General features: G+C 40.1%; 1 protein-coding gene across 2 annotated transcripts in view; it reads right to left on the bottom strand.

Moving 5' to 3' along the window:
* Positions 1-21,782, bottom strand: part of ice1 (KIAA0947-like (H. sapiens)) — a 140,208-nt gene that overhangs the window by 56,673 nt on the left and 61,753 nt on the right. The window contains exons 3-4 of one of the 2 annotated variants that reach the window (XM_060921430.1): positions 16,278-16,312; positions 3,443-3,461 (exon numbers count right to left, since the gene is read on the bottom strand). The exons of the other annotated variant lie outside the window; for it this stretch is intronic. Of the exons in view, the coding sequence (XP_060777413.1) occupies positions 3,443-3,461; positions 16,278-16,312 (54 nt within the window). The remainder of the gene's footprint in view (positions 1-3,442; positions 3,462-16,277; positions 16,313-21,782) is intronic. 2 annotated transcript variants of the gene reach the window in all.

The following is a 21,782-nucleotide window of genomic DNA, read 5'->3' as shown; positions in this document are numbered from 1 at the left end:
CTTTCCCTGGGAGGCTGAGAAGTGTGATTCCCCTATAATTGGAGCACACTCTCCGGTCCCCTTTCTTAAAAAGAGGGACCACCACCCCAGTCTGCCACTCCAGAGGCACTGTCCCTGACCGCCACGCGATGTTGCAGAGGCGTGTCAACCAAGACAGCCCCACAACATCCAGAGACTTGAGATACTCAGGGCGGATCTCATCCACCCCCGGTGCCTTACCACCGAGGAGCTTGCAAACCACCTCAGTGACTTCGGCTTGGGTAATGGACGAGTCCACCTCTGAGTCATCAGCCTCAGTCTCCTCAGTGGAAGACATGACGGTGGGATTGAGGAGATCCTCAAAGTATTCCTTCCACCGCCCGACAATGTCCCCAGTCGAGGTCAACAGCTCCCCACCCGCACTGTAAACAGTGTTGGCAGAGTACTGCTTCCCCCTCCTGAGGCGCCGGACGGTTTGCCAGAATTTCTTCGAGGCCGACCGATAGTCCTTCTCCATGGCCTCCCCGAACTCCTCCCAATTCCGAGTTTTTGCCTCCGCAACTGCCCGAGCTGCAGCACGCCTGGCCTGCCGATACCCGTCGGCTGCCTCAGGAGTCCCGGAGGTCAACATGGCCCGATAGGACTCCTTCTTCAGCTTGACGGCATCCCTTACTTCCGGTGTCCACCACCGGGTTCGGGGATTGCCGCCACGACAGGCACCGGAGACCTTGCGGCCACAGCTCCGAACAGCTGCGTCCACAATGGAGGTAGAGAACATGGTCCACTCAGACTCAATGTCCCCCGCCTCCCTCGGAAGCTGGGAAAAGCTCTCCCGGAGGTGGGAGTTAAAGACCTCCCCAACAGAGTGCTCGGCCAGACGTTCCCAGCAGACCCTCACCATATGTTTGGGCCTGCCAGGTCTGTCCAGCTTCCTCCTCCGCCAGCGGATCCAACTCACCACCAGGTGGTGATCAGTTGACAACTCAGCCCCTCTCTTCACCCGAGTGTCCAAGACATAGGGTCGGAGATCAGATGACACGACTACAAAGTCGATCATCGACCTCCGACCTAAGGTGTCCTGGTGCCACGTGCACTTATGGACACCCCTATGCTCGAACATGGTGTTCGTTATGGACAAACTGTGTCTAGCACAGAAGTCCAATAACAAAACACCACTCGGGTTCAGATCGGAGAGGCCGTTCCTCCCAACCACGCCCCTCCAGGTGTCACTGTCATCGCCCACGTGAGCATTGAAGTCCCCCAGTAGCACAATGGAGTCCCCAGTCTGAGCACCCCTCAGTACCTCTCCCAGGGACTCCAAGAAGGCCGGATACTCTATACTGCTATTTGGCCCGTAGGCACAAACAACAGCAAGAGCCCTCTCCCCAATCCGAAGGCGCAGAGAGGCGACCCTCTCGTTCACTGGGGTAAACTCCAACACATGGCGGCTGAGCTGGGGAGCTATAAGGAAGCCCACACCAGCCCGCCGCCGCTCACCACGGGTGACTCCAGAGAAGTGGAAAGTCCAGCCCCTCTCGAGGAGCTGGGTTCCAGAGCCCAAGCTGTGCGTGGAGGTGAGCCCGACTATCTCTAGCCGGTACCTCTCAACCTCCCGCACAAGCTCAGGCTCCTTCCCCCCCAGCGAAGTGACATTCCATGTCCCAACAGCCAGCCGCTGTGTCCGGGGATCAGGTCGTCGAGGCCCCTGCCTTCGACTGCCACCCAATCCACACTGCACCAAACCCCTACTGCTACCTCTGTGGGTGGTGAACCCACAGGAGGTCGGGCCCACGTCACCTCTTCGGGCTGAGCCCGGCCAGGCCCCATGGGCAAAGGCCCGGCCACCAAGCGCTCGCATACGAGCCCCAACCCCGGGCCTGGCTCCAGGGTGGGGCCCCGGCTGCGTCCTACCGGGCGACGTCACGGTCCTGGATTTTTTCTCCATAGGGGTTTTAGACCAATTGTTTAAACAATTAATAGCTTGGAATGCCTACTCTTGGTTTGAGCCCTAGGTTTTGCCTGTGAAGTCTGCATTTGTTGTTAAACACAAACCAACAAGAAGCCCAGAGATTTGTCCATAGGAGAAAAGCAGAAAAGAGGACAAACTGATAAGCCATTGTACCAACATTTGAGAACAGCCAATACAACAATGTCCTGAAAAAGAAAGAAACCACTGGTGTACAAACTACCAGGCATCAAAAAGGTCAGCCAAAGAAAACAACAGTAGTTGATGTCAGTGACATCACTGACAACCACCACAGGGCAGGGGTGAAGTCTTCACAATCCACTGTTCAAAGGTGGCTTTGAGAACAGAAATAGAGCCTAAACCACAAGATGCAAACCATTCATCAGCAGTAAGGAACAAAAGACCAGATTGGGGTTCACAAAGAAATACAGAAAAGAGCCACAAAAGTTCTGGAACCATGACTAACCTCTACCAAAGTGATAGAAAGACCAAAGTGTGTATGTGTGTGTGTGTGTGTGTGTGTGTGGGGGGGGGTGGAATCTGCCTATGACTAAAAAAAAAAAAATACAAGCTTATGAGTCAAACATCAGGCATGGTAGAGGTAGTATCATGGCTTGGAACAGGCTCACAAACTTGTATTGATGTAAATCATGATGGTAACTGCAGAATGAATTCAGAAGTCTACAGAAATATTCTGAAAAATGCATCCAATCTAATTGGGAGGAACTTCTTCATGCAGCAAGACCCAAAATACACTGCCAACACAAGTAAGGGATATGTAACCCAATATTAAGTGTTAGTCTAAAACTGAATATCTGTTCAAATACTTCTGCTCACTAGAAGGTTGGATGGTCTGCCACCAAAGGTGCCACGCTCTAAACTGCTTAACACATAAATAACACGAAATGAAAGCTGAAATTCTCATCTACTGTCTCATTCATCTTTTGATCACAAACCCAAATGTCTTCAGTGTAAAGCAAATACAACAGAATTGGTCTTGCGGTTTCAATACTTTCAGAAGTGACTGTACATCTACAAAGAATGAGACACAGTCACGCGTTTTTAAAAAAACAAAACAAAAAAAAAACCCTGCTGTACAATCATGTTATTTAGCCAGCATATTTTTATGCAAAAATCAAGTGGTCTTCATTTTGAAAATTCAGACATTTTATTATTAGTCCCAGCGAGGAAGGTGTGGCCTCTATCCCAGTCAGTCCCATTGAAAATGACGTGGTTTCTGGACAGTCAGTCTCAGTGGAGGTATCAGTGGGCCTCTGTGCTTGTCAATCACAGTGAAAGAGGTGTGGCTACTGGATCTGTCAGTCCCAGAGATTATGAGTCGATAGAAAGACCAAATGATCTGTGCTTGCCAATCCCAGTGAAGGAAGTGTGACTACTTTGTTCGTCGTTCCCAGATATTATGACTCTTTTGCCCATCACTTGCAGTGAAAGAGATATGGTTATAAGGCTTTATAATTAACAAAGAAAAAGGCTTACCTTTGCGATTTCTGAAGCTGTAATCACTTGTCAAGGAAACTGACAGCATTGTTTTCTAATTTGAGGAGAATACTGCCTTCAACAAGTACACTGAGCTTACATCCCTAAATTCATTACAATACCACAAAATGGAAACATTAGTTAGTTAAAACATGGACAGCATGTTTAGGCAGATGAGAACCATACTCGGGTGAGGGGCAAAATAACTGGCCCAAACCTGTCCGAGTGAGGTGGCCTTTGTCCAGTTCCAATTAAACTCTCGCACATTTTGATTGATGTGAGAAAGAGCTTAACACACAACTCCACCCAAGAATTGATCCAACATACTGTTTTATGTTTGGACAGCATTTTTGTATATGATGTAATTATTTATTGAACTCTTCTCTCTGTACTCAGGTGATTGTTGTGATTTCTACCTGCACCTGAGAAAGTTTTGTTCACTTGTTTTGTCACCATATTTGTAAATAGGCTTTTGCAATATAAACAGGGTTCTCCACGAGGGGTTTTAGAGGTGCGGGCCGCCCCCCTTTCTGTGATTCCCGCCCCCATTTAATTTCTGCCACCCCTTTACAAAAGGAAGAGACGTCCCTTTGTTTTCTTTGTGACAGATACCCTTTCTCTGTTGGAGTACCGACAACGCGACAACACCCGAGTGTGAAACTCATTTACCAGCAATTAGTTTAGTCAGTCTGACGATTATAGTCTAAGAAAAGCGTTTCACACTTCGGCGGTTTTGACACATTGTTCTTGCGCCGGGAGATAACACGCCTTTATAATAACGTGTGAATCGACACCAAGTTTGAGATAACTGATTGTTATTGGAAAGCAGGTAATTTTGAGTTAGTTTCTTTCAAATATCAAAGCATTTTGTGCAACCATATTTTAGAGATCATGTTAGGCTGTGTAACTATTACAGTGCATTTTGCTTGAGTCTGTACGAATGAGTTTAAATTACAATGTCATTTTTCTTTATCTTCTTAGACTGTTAACTGGTGAACATGGATGGAGCAGTGTAAACATAGCCATAGAGCAGTGTAAATATAGCCATGGAGCAGTGTAAATATAGTTAAAGGATATGGGACATGAAACATAAATGCACGCTATATCAGTTTCTTTCCATTAAAAATATGAATTAATTGCATCAACAAATACAAAATCATCTATTAAATTCAGCAAAATCGTTATATTCGTGATGATTATATGGCATTTCTGCTCGACTTCCGATATGCATTTTTTGCAACCGGAAGAGCCGCTGTCACGTGATCATACGTCACAAACTTTCGGGCACAGCACAAGCGGGTAGATGAATGGAGAAGTGGATGACAAGAAAATTGTTTTTATAGTCTTTAAAGTACATTGGACATCATGGTGTATTGTGCTGCTTATGGTTGCAATAATTCCAATGGGAAATGCCCTGGAGTAAGTTTTTTTGCATTCCCCAAGGACCCGAAGCTGAGGAAAGTGTGGGCTCACCTGCGCATGCGCAGTAGGCTTCGCGCATGCGCAGTAGGCTTCGCGCATGCGCAGTAGGCTTGGTAGGACAAATCCAAGAGGTAGGATAACTTTACAGAACACCTGTTGAAAAAACTTTGCACCTACTGTTTCCCACAAACTGTGTTCGGACCATTTCACTGAGGATTCTTTCAACATTAATACTCAGGTACTGAGCGATATTAATTCATGAAACATGAAGTATAAGGATGAGAAAAAAAAAAAACAGTTTAAATCGGGAAGCTGCGCACATTTGCGCCAGGCTGCACAAATGTGCGCAGCTTCCCGATTTAAACTGTTTTTTTTTCCTCATCCTTATACTTCATGTTTCATGAATTAATATCGCTATTTTTTTTTTAATCGGATCTGCGCGATTCAGCCGTGAAAAAGGCGACATCCGCCGAAAGGCGCGCTGTTTGCATCCCTGCACGGAGGCCAGGGGACAGGGCAGGAATATTTTTGTTGATACGAGTGATCTGGTGCGATTTCGTGACCCCCCTGTTGAAGACCTCTGCGCTAAGCGTCTGAAAGTCGAGGTAAGGATTAGTATTAGAATTTTGGGTGTATCAATTATTAATTATCATAATTCTGACTCGTTTCGCCATTTTGAATGTTTTCATCTCGGACTCTGGAAGCATTGTATCTCAATCAATCTCGAAAAATATCAGCAAAAAAAAAAACTAGCTTGCAACGGACTTTAGCTAGATCTATGATGAACTTTCAATGTATGATACAAAAATAATACTTCTTTCAACAGATCATTTGCCTTTGAGCAGAATTGTTTTTAACTTACCAGGAAGTGTTATCGAGCCGACCACTTTCAGTTTCATGAGGGCTGAATGAACTCTCACTCTCAAAATCATCTGACCCGTCAGAGTAAAGACAAGATCTATGTTCATGTGAATTTCCAGCTATCGGTTCGAATTGATAGGGTCTAACTTCACATCTCTGTGAAACATCGGGAATATCACTGTCGATGGTGTCCATTTCAGTAACCTGTTTACATTAGATACCCAAGCGCTGGCTCCTTGGAAAGTTTTTGTGACGTCACGGGTCACGTGACCACCTAGCTCATTAACGAATCCTTGTTTTACGCTGATGTATAAAAAAACTTGAATAAATGTGATGATTTTCACATTTTTGACGCCCTGCAGTGATTTAGATGGCATTTATGATGTCCTTTATACATAATTATGCCCAGGTAAAAATCCATGTCCCATATCCTTTAAAACAACATCTTTTCAATGTACTTTACTCTCTAAAAAAAAAATTATTTTTTCCAGTGGTGCCTGCAATTACATTTCCATTTCAAACAATGTCAGCTTTTGTGGAGCAGTGTGAATATAGTTAATACAAAAACTTTTCTGTTCTTTTTTTGTAGTTTGCTAAAAAAAAAAAATATTTTTTCCAGTTCCATTTCAAACAATGTGTCTGAATATGATGCGCAAGTGTGTAATGTTTGATGCATGATGTGTTTTGTACCAGTCCAATTGATTCCTCTATTCTAAATGATTACTATTTGAGAGTATTTTATGCAAATGACATATGCAGACATGCCAACCCTGTATGATAGCAAACTGTAATGGTTGTTTTTGGGGGAGTTCCAAAGGGGGGTGTGCCTTTATTTATATATATTAGTGCTGTCAAAAATGTCGCGTTATTATCGTGTTGACTCAATTTTAACAGCGATAATTTTTTTATCGCGAGATTAACGCTCTGTGACATGATGTAAGTTTTTCATAAGCTTTTGAAACTGCCAGGAACTTGGAACAGAGACTTTGCTTAGAAAAACGATAGTAGCTAGACTGTAATGCCACGTCCCGCACAGCCAGAGTCCTCTGCCCTCCCCCCAAAGAACCAGCGTGGGCAGGGCGCGCTAGCCCCGCGCCTCGGGACGAAGAGCCATGGTGCTCGGCTTAGGTTTCGTTTTCCCATCGGCGGCTCCAGCCCGACTTTGCAGTGGCTGTGACGTGTTATGCTCTACAATAAAAAAAAAACATTGGTACAAAGCAAGCCCATTCACTTTTTTATGCTGATAAGAGAATTACAATGGTTTTTCATGTGACAAAAATGTGCGATTAAATTGCGATTAATCGCGAGTTAACTATGACAGTTGCGACATTAATTGCGATTAAATATTTTAATTGCTTGACAGCACTAATACAGTATATGAGTGATTCCACGCTTATGGGTACTGAAATGGGGACATGAACTTATTTTTAAAAATTCACCTAAAACCATTTCTTTTTTTTACCATCAGGTCACAAAACATGTAATCTTTAATTAATATGTTAAAAGATAACTTTAATTTTCTGAGATGTAATAAAAACATATTTATATGCCAAAGTCAGAACGTAACAGAAGTGTTGAGGACATATATATTCTCAATTTTAACAATGTAGAATTACTTTTTGAAACATAGGAAGGTGATGTTTTAGCAAATATAATTAATAAACATGTGTAGTAGAATAAACATACACATTCTTTCAATAAGATTAACATGGTATATAGCTAGATTGTAATTAATTTGTAACAGACGCGAGATGGACAATTGTAACAGAAGTAATGTAACAGACATCATTTTGGAACTCATAGGCTTGACTTTGGCATATAAATATGTTTTTATTACATCTCAGAAAATTAAAGTTATCTTTTAACATATCATTCATTAAAGATTACATGTTTTGTGACCTGATGGTAAAAAAAGAAATGGTTTTAGGTGAATAAGTTCATGTCCCCAATTCAGTACCCATAAGCGTGGAATCACTCATATACAGGGAGTGCAGAATTATTAGGCAAGTTGTATTTTTGAGGATTAGTTTTATTATTGAAAAACAACTATGTTCTTGATGAACCCAAAAGACTCATAAATATCAAAGCTGAGTATTTTTGGAAGTTGGAGTAGGGCTTTCTTAGTTTTAGCTATCTTAGGAGGATATCTGTGTGTGCAGTTGACTATAACCGTGCATAATTATTAGGCAACTTAACAAAAAACAAACATATACCCATTTCACTCATTTATTTTCACCAGGGAAACCAATATAACACCTCAACATTCACTAATATACATTGCTGGCATTCAAAAACAAAAAAAAACCAAATCAGTGACTAATATAGCCGCCTTTCTTTACAAGGACACTCAAAAGCCTGCCATCCATGGATTCGGTCAGTGTTTTGATCTGTTTGCGATCAACATTGCGTGCAGCAGCAACCACAGCCTCCCAGACACTGTTCAGAGATGTGTACTGTTTCCTCTCCTTGTAGATCTCACATTTGATGAGGGACCACAGGTTTTCTATGGGGTTCAGATCAGGTGAACAAGGAGGCCACGTCATTAATCTTTCTTCCTTTAGACCCTTTCTGGCCAGCCATGCTGTGGAGTACTTGGATGCGTGTGATGGAGCATTGTCCTGCATGAAAATCATGTTTTTCTTGAAGGATGCTGACTTCTTCCTGTACCACTGCTTGAAGAAGGTGTCTTCCAAAAACTGACAATAGGACTGGGAGTTGAGCTTGACGCCATCCTCAACCCGAAAAGGTCCCACAAGCTCATCTTTGATGATACCAGCTCATACCAGTACCCCACCTCCACCTTGCTGGCGTCTCAGTCGGACTGGAGCTCTCTGCCCTTTGCTGATCCAGCCACGAGCCCATCCATCTGGCCCATCAAGACTCACTCTCATTTCATCTGTCCATAAGACCTTAGAAAAATCAGTCTTGTGATACTTCTTGGCCCAGTCTTGACGTTTCATCTTGTGTGTCTTGTTCAGTGGTGGTCGTTTTTCAGCCTTTGTTACCTTGGCCGTGTCCCTGAGTATTGCACACCTTGTGCTTTTTGACACTCCAGTGATGTTGCAGCTCTGAAATATGGCAAAACTGGTGGCGAGTGGCGTCTTGGCAGCTTCACGCTTGACTTTCCTCAGTTCACGGGCAGTTAGTTTGCGCCTTTTTTTTTTCAACGCGCTTCTTGCGACCCTGTTGACTATTTTGAATGAAGCGCTTGATTGTTCGATGGTCACGCTTCAAAAGCTGGGCAATTTTAAGAGTGCTCCATCCCTTTGCAATATATGTCACTATTTTTGACTTTTCTGAATCCGTCAAATCCCTCTTCTGACCCATTTTGCCAAAGGAAAGGAAGTTGCCTAATAATTTTGCACACCTGATATAGGGTGTTGATGTCATTAGACCACACCCCTTTTCATTACAGAGATGCACATCACCTGGTATGCTTAATTGGTAGGAGGCTTTCAAGCCTATGCAGCTTGGAGTAGGCCAACATGCATAGAGAGGGTAATGTGGTCAACATACTCATTTGCCTAATAATTCTGCACTCCCTGTATATATATATATATATATATATATATATATATATATATATATATATATTTTAGTGCTGTCAAGCGATTAAAATATTTAATCGCGATTAATGTCGCGACTGTCATAGTTAACTCGCGATTAATCGCAATTTAATCGCACATTTTTGTCACATGAAAAACCATTGTAATTCTCTTATCAGCATAAAAAAGTGAATGGGCTCGCTTTGTACCAATGTTTTTTTTTTTTTATTGCAGAGCATAACACGTATTGTCACAGCCACTGACATCCATAACTTCCATATTAGATGAGAAAACCATGGGATGAAAAATAAAGTGCATACCGTAAAATACCAAATAATAGCCCGGGCGATTATTTGTCTCAATCACGTAAGAGACCCGGCGCGTATTAGAGACTAGGCGGCTATTTGGAACAGGCGATTAATTCCTTCTTCACAAACACCTTCCCCAAAATCTACCTCAAAACGGGGAAAAAAAATCATTCTCAGATAGGCCTACTTTTAACCAGTATAACTTACAGTTTGTTTAGAGTTAGATTACAGATAGCACGGTGCCGACTTCGGGGAATTTTGAAGACGCAGAATGCATCTTCGCATGGCACAGTCGGGGTGGATAAAGGATAAATCACACACCTTTTCCTGTTAATGACTAGTTAAGCGCATGCTTTACAAAATAATCAAGGAACCACAACATTGTCTGTGCGCAGCACTGTGATTTAATTACTCTGCAAAGTTATGGTCACTTGCTATCACCCTCACCCATGCAGCCTCCACCCTTTGCGCTTCGCGATGTCTGTCAATCTGAAATTGCATGGAGGGCGCGACGTTGAAGCAACATAATTAGGGTGCGAAGTGTCAAACCAAAGGGTTTTTTCTTATGCTGAAAAATAAGTGACCTGCAGTGGCTACATACTGTCATCTTGCATCACGTTTCTCTCCAAGACGTCTCCCTATTTGGCCGATATGAGCCTATTCCCCGAGTGAGTTGGTACGGTGGCTCGACCCCGTAGAAAACTTAAAGTTCGGATGAAAGTTAGTTGAATAGGTTACTGACTTGTAGGCCTACATGTTGCCTGCCTGACGCGTGCTTCTGCCCAACTTGCACGACAGATTACTTGTTGAAAAGGCCCCTTGGATTAGATTGGCCGCGAGCAGACTGAAATGCATGTTAGAACGCTCTCACCTTTTTTGTAAAGCGTCTTCCAGATCCGAATGGGTAAGGGCAAGTGAAATGGTATAAGGTCTTTAATAAAACTCAGTGTGTGCTTTGACGCATGCATTCGGCAATTTAGGTCCTTTAACAGAAGCAGCAGTCCAACCTTGGAAACCCGCAGTCCTCAATGTCACCACACACGCTGGCTTTCGTTGGGTATACCCAAAGGGGTGGCTAAGACATCTGTCAAAAGTTACGGAGTTGCATTCCTCAAGAAATATTACGGTAGACCAAGATTATAACATTGAAATGGCATGTTTATTATCACGTAACAAAATGTTGTAAACAGTATTATAGAAATAATTTCATTCATTCATTCATTCATTCATATTGTTTCGGTAGAAAACTATGCAATGCAAAATCGTTTAAACACCAGAAAACCAGAAAAGTGCTGGGCCTCAAGATTCTAGATAGAACATTCGGACGCTTTTTTTTTTTTTTTTTAGACCCCGGCGAGTATTCGGAACCGGCCTTTATTTGTCACAACACACGCGTACACCCGGCCGTTAAAGGGAACTCGGCGGTTAATTGGAACTCGGCTATTATTTGGTATTTTACGGTAATCACTGTGAAAATAAAAAAAATGTTTTATTTTACTCATCATTAGTTTCTTTTGAAGAGAAGTATTTGCCATAAAAGAAGAAAAAAAAAACAGATAAAAATAAAAACGTTCAAAAAGATTCATCATAGTGTGGCACTGTATTATCTAATGCTCACTGCTTATAACTATACACCTACCCGGTGGAGATGAGCTGGGAAACTGAAGACTGAAGGAAAAGTATTTTTCCAGTCTCACCTGTGAAAGCTAATCCCATGTGAACTCGTTTGGACGGTAAACCTGTTGGTACAGTTAAATGCAGCGCGCAACAAGCCTCAGCAGGAACTACGGGTGACTCGCAGGGCCAAATTAGAATTTGCGTTAACGGCAGTATTTTTTTTAATCGCGTTAAATTGAGATCGCGTTAATGCGTTATTATCGCGTTAACTTTGACAGCACTAATATATATATATGTGTGTGTGTGTGTGTGTGTGTGTGTGCGCATGTATGTATGGAGAGAGTTTTGATTAATTTTCAGCAATTTACACAAAAGAAAAAAATTAAAAACGTGATTTTATCAACATTTCTTTAATATTCATACATCTTGTAGGCAAATACTAAGAATTTTGCTAAAGCAACGAAAATACGAGTCGCTAACAACTGATTTACTATTCCATAACTTGATCACATAATAGACTAGAGATCTACAGACTTACCTTCGAAGCGATTTTGGAGTCGGGAAACATGGCTTTAAAGAGAGGCCCACTGTGATCAGCTGCGGCGATTGGCAGGTTGTGTTCCACGAGAAAATTTGTGGATAAAACTTCAGCTTTTGTCACGCTGTCAATCGAGGATCGATCAACGAACATCGAGGTGATCGTCCGGTTAGCACTTCCAGATTTGGCCAAAGTTCTGTCTCGCATCAAAATCATGTGTTGTCTGACATCGTAAACACCGGAATGTGCTATAGAGAAATGGACATTATATACGGTGCACAACGCATGACTCGCGGATTTTCCTGATTTTGTGATAACTGGATACAAGGTACTGTATTCCTCTTTAAAGTTTTGGTACACGGTCTTAGTTTTGCCGATCGTTTTTCTTGCTTTTTTCGGCGGCGGGTCAGACGGATTGGCTGAACTGTCAGCCATTTTTTGCTTCTTCTAAAGTACAAAGTGTGCGCGGGGCTCTTATTGGTCGAAATTTGATAAAATTGCTGAAGTTAACCAATCAGAGACCATTGGGGCGGATCTAGAAAAATATTTATGGTGTGGCAAGAATTTTTGAGGGGTGGCAACGTATTACAGACGTATATATACTGAATTTAATCACAGTTATCACAGTTTGATGACAAATAGTATGTACACACTAGGGTTGGGCGGTATCCAAATTTTGATACCTTTAAACCGTCTCTGTGTTTTCCCGGGGTATACGGTATTACCGAGAAAAAAATAATATTTTGTTTCGGCCTACTGTGTAACGTGCGCCTATGCCTCAAATGTACTATTTAAAAGCAGCATAGCGAATTGTGTGCATTGTGGTATGGATTAAGCAGCAAAGCGAATTTTGTGCATTGATGAATGGATTAAGAGATATTTCAAAGCATCACGCAACTCTTCCTTCATCTTGAAAATAGCATTCAACTGTCGTTTACACATGTCTGCGTTGAAACGCCATTTGCAGCACTATTTCACCTACTCCATCAAAAAAAGTACACGATGAGCAGGATCATACCCTTTCAAGCATGGGAAATAAAAAGAAAAGAAAAAGAATCAACCAACACCCAAGTCCGTTTAGACTGCGCGATAAACCATATTCTTCAGCGCAAATGAGGCGAACCTAATTCAAATGCGTGATAGCTGCACAAGGCAAAATCATATGGGCCCACGTCATGCCATGGCGGAGAAATTAATAATCAAATGGCCTTACCTTGCTTAAAACGTTGTCTTGATCACATAACTCCTTACAGTTATTCCACTTAAATCCATACGGTTTAACACACCCAACAAAGATAGCAAGCGCATTGCTAATTCCCACCAGAAACCTAACAGTTTACGCTACGATGTTTTCTTCCGTTTCTTCAGTAGATGACATTTCAAACGTTTATTACCCACATCCCAAATGTCATACGTTATATTATTTTACCTTGTTGTTACTCATGTAACCTACTCAAAACACAACTCATTCCAAGCTTTCTGTCAGACTCCAAAATGTCACGCAGGGTTGCCATGGTAACGACAAACAATTCTGCACGCGATGAAAACTTCTTTAGGAAATTGATAGAATTAGTGAAAATACGATCACACAGTTATTCGGGATGATCTTCAATTTATTATTTTATATTATGACCTCATGTACTCCATATTTATTTAGATATTATATATTTTTTTAAAATGACGGTAATGAGACCGATACCGTTGGTACTTTTGGATACCTCGGGATACCTTCTTACCGTAATACCGCCCAACCCTAGTACACACTACAAAGGGCACGGGCTGCCATTTACAAACTCATACAGACAAAATCTCATGCTTTTATTGTTCACAAAGAACACACATTCTCAGATGAGGTCTATACCGTTTCTGGACAGTTTTATACTGTATATGCAAAAGAACAGACACTAAAAAACAACAACAACAACAACAACACTGCTTCAAGTTCAGCATGATTTAAACCATTTACACCAGTGTCACATTTTATAGTTTTTTTTTTTCCTCACGCTTTGTAAAGGCTCACCAGTGAGCATAACATGAACTTGTCATGCCTACAACAGCTGAATGCGGCATTTTCCATGTTGCTCAGCAAAACGCTTCACAAATTTATCAAGATCTAATGCTTTTGTGCGCTTTGATTCAATGCTGAGTACAGCCAAACTTGATAGTCTCTTTTCTGTCATAATCGACCGCAGATAAGTCTTTATGAGCTTGAGAGATGAAAAACTTCGTTCACAGGATGCACTGCTCACAGGCAAGACAACCACTATTTTACACAACCTGAACAACTCAAAAAAAATATATATATATCTTATGGGTCCAAAAACTGAGTGAACTCCATGAGAGTGGTAGGACTCTCCTGTTCCCACTTTTTTCTGCCTAGTACTCTCCTCGTCTGATGTAACTCATGTTTAAGATCCTCAATATTTTAATCATAAGCTTCAGCCAATAGCAATGTTTTCCTTGACAGACGTTGAATCAATATTAATTTTTGTGGCCGACTTTACACAAAACTAATGTCAGACCTAGCTAACATTAGGCCAAAAAAAAAAAAAGATAGTGTGTTTCAGGTAACATGAAATACTAAAATAAGGTCGGTAGGTAGGAAAAAGTTCTTCTTATTTTTTTTTTATTTTGTTCGAAAAAATTAACACAAGTAAACATCTTACAAAATAGTATTTTGGCACAGAATCCTTTATACCACACATCATAAAATAAAAAAGTGTTTTAAATCTTTAAACGAATAAAAAAAATATCGCGAGAGTTCGAGTTATGATCTACGGAAGCGTATTGCTGCCACACAAAAAAATTGGCTTAGAATCAAGTAATTACGGGAAAAATATTGTTAACAAAAGTTATCACGTTTTTACAATATATTTATCATGTAATAACATATCACGTAATTTCATGATACGAAATTATCACGTTATTTCATTATATTTTCATGTAATAACGTGAAAACACCTTATCAAGAAATAACGTGAAAATAACGTCCTAGGCTAGGCTACTTCCATTAAAAGCAGACGGCCTAGCCTAGCCTACTGTAGAACTTGGGTCGAGCAAAAACACTGAGCAAAAACATGGCTGAATCCTGAATGACTCCTATTTGTATAAATAGGGGACTACATAGGCGGCAAAAATGTAGTGTTTTTCCCTGCCATGGAAGTGCACTTGTATACTGAAGAGGAAGCAATTTGCATTACAGCCTTGAATGAGGATTCAAAATGGTGCCTCAGCTCAGTTTTCCCTTCCTCCTTCAGTATACAGGTGTGCTTCCATATTTATGCAGGAGGGCTGATAGAAGTGGCGAAACATTTTACTTTTTATCGTTTCTTTCACAACTTGAATGCGTTGAAACAAAAAATTATGACAAACTAACGCCGCTTACACTAAAATATCGAGGGAAATTTGTAATAATAACTTTACGGTCGGCAATTTCGACGCGGAAATTCTCGATCGGTCAGGTTACCGGAAACACACTTTTTTTTTTTTTTTGGCCTTACACATATAGTTAGCTAAATAACGTTCTCCAACCTGATTTTTATCCTGTCAAAATCAGCATCGCAACTATGCTAGCACTGTTCATTCATTATAATTTCATTTCTTGATAGATAGTTAATCAGCTTTTGCCTCTGTCCTCCCGTGTCTCCTTTCCTTGCGACTCCTGGCTCCCTCGCTTCGCGCCTCTCAATTTTCCAAAACAACCAATCTCTGGCTGCATTCGCCACAGTCGGACATTGGAAATTTGCGCACGTAAATGTCAAATTGGCCGTAATTTTTCTTTGAATTCGTCGCTGCCAACTGGGGTGGCAGCAGGGGTGGCAAGGCTTTCTCCTATGCCACCCCAGTACTGTAGATCCGCCCATGGAGACCGTGTTTCTAAAGCATTGGCTGACATTCTAGTAATAGCGCCCTCTGCCGGGAGACTGGGAAATCGCAAGTGTGGGAATTCTGGCGGCAAATTTGAAAATATCAATTATGAGCAAAAACCGTAATAATCGATTTCAAAGTCGTAATAGCGTAATTGGACCACCGAAACCGTAATGATTACGGGCAAACCGTAATGGTTGGCATGTCTGCATATGTAAATTTATGCAAATTTGTTTCAAGGTCATCCGATTGACCCCCACCCCCCATATTTTCAATCCGTGGAGAACCCTGATCAAGATGCGACTGATTCTATTGCAATCTTGAGCATAATACTAATTTGCATATTTAGCATAAAAACTTATTAAACTTTATCTTTAATCTCATATTAAGCATCTATTATAACATAGGAACTCGGTTTCTGCTCCATTATCCAGTGTACTGTTGACCATCTATTGAGTGAAGATGGGCATGATCCTTATTACAACTTAATTAATAAGGGAAAAAGTGAGAGAAAAGTAGTTCTATTTCACCTCTGCCTTTCCCAATTGCTACACATTTCATAGTGACTTGCCGCAAGATATTTACAGCAAATACCACATCACTTCACGATAGCATATCCAAGTGTTTACAATTACATCAATAACTAGTGATATGGTGCTGTGATGCATAAAGGATATCATCACACTTCTCTTTGTACTCGCTCAACAAGAGGCTGAAACGATAAAAACAGCAAATGTGAACATGATTATGCTGCAGTAATAAAAATGACAAGACCAATGTGAAAAAGTGCTTTACATACAAATTCTGTCATTTTCTTCATCGCTGACATTTAGACATAAGCATAAGTCATATTAAAAACCTATATGCATTATATGGTCAAAAATGTGACCATCACACCCATATGTGGGCCTTCCCCAAACCGTTGAAAGCCATGCTGTAGTATTACAATTTCTCTTCACAGGAACTAAAAGGGCCAAACCTACAGAGCCCCTAAATGGACATCAGATTTAAAAAAAAAAAAAAAACCACACACACCCCACCCTATTTCTGATGCGCATGAGAAACTACCTGAGAGAAGCCTGAACTCCATAAATATGAAGTGTTTCTGACAGGAGAACGGTTGTGCAGAGGGATATATGTGAGGAATGCGAACTGTACCAGAAGATATCATAAGTGAACTAAACAGACTGTGTGTGCACCAAATACACCAGTGCCTAACTTCACTAATGCTCTTGGGGCTGAAGAAGCACAAATCCCTACAGCCATACTCCAAAATCTAGTGGAAATCCTTCCTAAAAGAGTGGTGGTCATAACAGGAAACCTATAACGGTACGTTCAAAAAGCACAAAATCAGGTATGATGGACTCAGGTGACCACAAACTTTTTGCCATATACTGTATGATGCTGAGGAGGTTATCATAAAATGTAGAATTAAAAGGAAATGCACAGTAAACTAATTATTAGCACCAATCACTTTATAATAATAAAAAAAATAATAAAACCACCACACCCACATGAATACGTTATGGGCTTAAAAATATGCTGTAACACTGTATAGTTTGAACATGAAGCTTTTTCAGACAAATGTCTTCTTCAGTCCTCTCCCCCTTTACCCTAACAATTACTACAAGAAAACAGTCATCTATAACCCCCGTCCTATACACCAACTACATACCAAGTTTCAAAATATTGTCACATTTTTCAAGTTCTGCTGCAGGAGATCAACCCTACCTCTTTACACTGACCTCGGCAGCCCATGGCATAAGCCCACTGGACCTTTCGTCCAGGTGAGCTAAAAATTAAAATTTCTTACATTTCTTAGTATATGTGCCTTTTGATACATTACTTAAATCAACAATTATACCAACTTTCAAGACCATAACACTCATAGTTTTCAAGTTCTGCTCAGGAAACAAAACCTACCCCCAAGACTAACCTGAGAGACTAAGTCTGAAATTGTTTCCATGGAAACATGAAAAATTAAAATCTCAAATTTCTTAGTATGAAAAGGCACATCCACGTCACCTTGTTAACATGTATACCAAGTTTCAAATCCCTATCATGAACAGTTTTGGATATATGCTCTGGAAACAAACAAACATCACTCTTAGAAACTAAGTCAAAATCTATTTATGTAAAAATTTGAAAAATACTTTTTCTCAAAAATCCAAAATAGCAAAAGGCACCAGTTCACATGTTTGATATGTATACAAAGTTTCATGAAGAGATCTTCAGTAGTTTTAAAGATATGGCCCAGAAACGAAAATGTGACTGGACGGACGGACAGAACCCATTTCTATATCCCCCACCCAAACTTTGTTTGGGCAGGGGATAATTAAGTAAAACTTCTGCCTGAGAGAATGTCAGCACCGAGTCTCTTCCTGTAATGTTTAATAAGATTGGAGACACTTGTAAAGGATTTCAGACATGCCGCCATACAAGTCATATATTCTTAGATTGGTGCATGTGGATGCAGTCTTTAAGTGGAAGAGCTTTGGCTTCTCCCATGATGAATCCATAACGAATGGAGCATAACTTGAATTTGGGTACTCTCATTTTCTGTTAAATGCAACAACATGGATGGAGAGAGCAACTTCAAGGATGACAGTTTGCTGCCCCCCCATCCCTAAGACACAAACATTTTGCCCCCATTGAAGGGTGGAACGGAACAACCTACATGCACTCTGACAGTACTTGAGTGCATGGTTCACTGTAATGGTACTTTTATTGATGATGCTTAAAATCACAGTAGTTTTTAGTTCATTTATTTTTTATTACAGCTACAGAGTTTAAAAGCTAATGCATTTAATCCATAAGATAGCAACACAAAAATACACTATGTGCATTTCAAGTTATTTATTTAATCAAAAATAAAGCAATTTACGTTGAAGTCCACATTTCAGGCATCAAATTCCTTATCAGCAGCACTGACATCTAAGACACTGGAGACAGACACATATCCTTGATCCAGTTTAGAGCAATTCCAGCGTTATGGACGTGACACTTGAACTCAAAATGGCAACAAATGACCCAGTGCATGTTTTATTGTCTCCCAGTATTTAAACAGGTGTTGCATATTTTAAGGCTGTACCATACTGGAGAAGTGATAGAACAAGAACAATTCCCATAGTACATCTAGGGCATGCCAGAAAATGCCAATAAAAGATGCGTTATGGATGTGACAGAAAAAGTATCACTTTTCTTGGGTGACTGTACATTTTTATCAAACTCTGTGAAATTGTAAACCTAATGTCGAAATGGAGATATCCATTTGATAGAGGGGTCCAAGGTGAATATTAAAAAAAATCTTTGTTTAAAATATTTTTTATTTCATGCAGAGTTTTGGAAGGAAAAGTCAGTGTTATGGATGTGACGCGTCTGAAATAGACATGGCATGTTTAGAAAATCAGCAATTTAACCACCAGAACCCTTTAAAAAACTCTCTAAATATCAGCTAAAACTATCAAAGTTCTTAAATAATATTTAGGATGGCTATTGTTTTGCTGTTTTGTGGATTTTAGCATACATTTCTGTGGCTTGTGGCAATAATATAGAATTGTACATGATCAAAGTTGATTTTAGCTTGGGTTTTACATTATAAGAAAGAAAGACTGACAGTGACATTAGGTGATCAAAATATTTATGTATGTATGTATTTATTTATTTGTTTATTTATTTAGTTTGTTTGTTTAGTTTGAAATTTGGGATTTCCTGTGAGGTTGACATTTACATGGAATTGCCCTTTATCAGGTATTTATCTTCAAGATTAAATGCTTCATAGAAACAGCATAATCTGCAAATTATGTGAGCAAAAACTGTGGAGATTTTGGCATTTCACAGCTCAACATCCAACCTGAGGAAACGTTCTGGTAAGCCATCAGCTAGCAAATTGAGCTCGACTAAGTAGCCAGATCTTATGGTGTTTTGCAGTATGAAAACACTATACCAAGATGTCACTTTGATGCGTTTTATACATAATCACTAGTCAGCATGACATATGTCACAAGTGCTATGAAAAAAAATTGTTCTGTGCGACGAACTAATTTGCTGCAATAGCATGCATCGAATACAGTTTTACACGTGTGAGAGACGGCTGCTTGTTAGATGTGAAGTGAGGGATTGTGTGTTTGTGCCACAATCCCTAGCAAACAATCCCAGTTTCCTCAGCAAGTCAAGCTAGTGAGTAGTAGCTTTGCTATAACTAATGGTGTTATTAGTTTAACTACAGTTTTCAGTAGTGTGATGGTAATGTTATTTTTAGGTATGTGAGCGAAATTTTCAACATGGTTAACGGCTACAATAAATAGTACAGAGAGAGCTTGAAAAACCATTTAAATGATAAAGATTAATTTTAGAAGTTTACAAATAAAACATGGGTAATTTAAAACTTGCATTAAATTATTTTGTCCTTGTTTTCCATTAAAATTAAAATAAAAACCTGTGACCTAAAGCATAAAAATAAGATTGTGTCATAACTTTTTAATTTTTTGAGATACTGACTAGCCTAATAAATGGTCTTATGTATCAAGTTTCTTGAGAAGTTTTGGTGTGAAACACTCAGGAATCATTGTAAACTGTGTCATGATTATGTTCTTGGGCCATAGAACCAAATTTTGCAGAGAAGGAGGAAAAAAAAAAAAAAAAAAACCCTCATGTGGTCTCCATTCAACTTCACTGAAATTTCATTCGTTTGTAGTTAAGTATATAAGTGTTTTATATTTTTTTAAAAAATTTAATTAAAAAAAAAATCAGCAAAACATTGATTTAGTGATCTAGGGAGAAGGGAGGGAAAATAAACAAATAAATTAATAAATAGATAAAGAGTGCTCACATTCAGAGCAGTTGAAACCGGAACTAAACAATTCGAAATGAAGTCAATGGTTATGTCCCCCCAGTGGTGTCAATCAGAATCCTGGAAATTCTGTAAAACAAGCCAGTAGTTCTGACTTTTCTGCGAACACCCCAAACTGCAAGAGGAAATCCCATTTGTGGCCAGCAGAACCTAGATTGAAGGGGCAAATTATGGAGATACTCGCATACCTAGTTGAATCAGCTTTTCGGGAGCAGAGTTCATTTAGCGTGGTAATATATAGCAGCCCCTTGGTTCAACCAAGTCATGAGAAAGAGTTTCAAATGGGTGTCTAAGTTTATTGTAGCACTGTAAAAACTACTTAAAAAAAGTTAACACACAAATACAGGGCATATTTAGAGTTACAAAATTCATATAAATTGAAACATGTAAGACAGTAACACTATAGCAGTCTCATAAATATGCCACTTCACATTGTAACAAGAACCATAAAACATATCTCGCTGAGAAATAGTGAGAATTTGTCTTCAATGCTCCCTCTGCCAGTCATGCAGGTGGTGTATGTCAGATCCAAACCATTAGAAACACATTGAATGCTGCCTTTGCACAGTGCCCAGATTTAAATTAATCTTGATTTATTATTATTGACTTAAATTAGGCTTGATGATGCCTCCCTTAGAACACTATTATACAAAGCTATGGCCATTGTTAACAGCTGCCCACAAACAGTGGATGGGATTAACGATCCTAAGGCACTAGAGCCTCTAACACCAAATCACCAAATCAAATGATGAAGTCCAAAGTCGCTCTTCCACCCTCTGGGAGTATTTATGAAAGAGGATTTGTATGCAACAAAGAGGTGGCGGAGAGTTCAGTCTCTCACTGAACAGTTTTGGAGTCACTGGAAGAAAGAGCATCTCTTGAACATATTAACTAGACAAAAATGGCATGTGCGTCAACACAACATCAAAGTGAATGACATTGTCATAAAAGATTATAACCTCCCAAGAAATCAATGCCATCTGGCACGAGTGAGTGAAACCTTTCAAAAAAGCCATGGCTTAATTCATCGAGTTAAAATACAAAGTTGGAGAGCAGAAACCTTACCAAAAACAATATTTTCCTTCCAAACCCTCAGGTTATTGAAGGGCCAATTCAAAAATTGGTGCTCCTAATTGAGAGATGAATAAATCAAACAGGTTAATAATTGACATTCACAGTTGTAGATCACTATACATCTACACCTCTAATAGTCCAGCTAAAAGGTCATTTATTACAGTCTGGAAATCCTGTATATTTACTCCATGTATTTTTGTTCATTATAACAGGATTTGGTGGGAGTGTAAATGACCGCTAAATTATTTGCAGGCTT

Source organism: Neoarius graeffei, chromosome 5 (assembly GCF_027579695.1).
Source record: "Neoarius graeffei isolate fNeoGra1 chromosome 5, fNeoGra1.pri, whole genome shotgun sequence".
Taxonomy (NCBI): domain Eukaryota; kingdom Metazoa; phylum Chordata; class Actinopteri; order Siluriformes; family Ariidae; genus Neoarius; species Neoarius graeffei.
The sequence above is the reverse complement of the archived record's forward strand: the minus strand, read 5'-3'. Positions and strand labels throughout refer to the sequence as shown.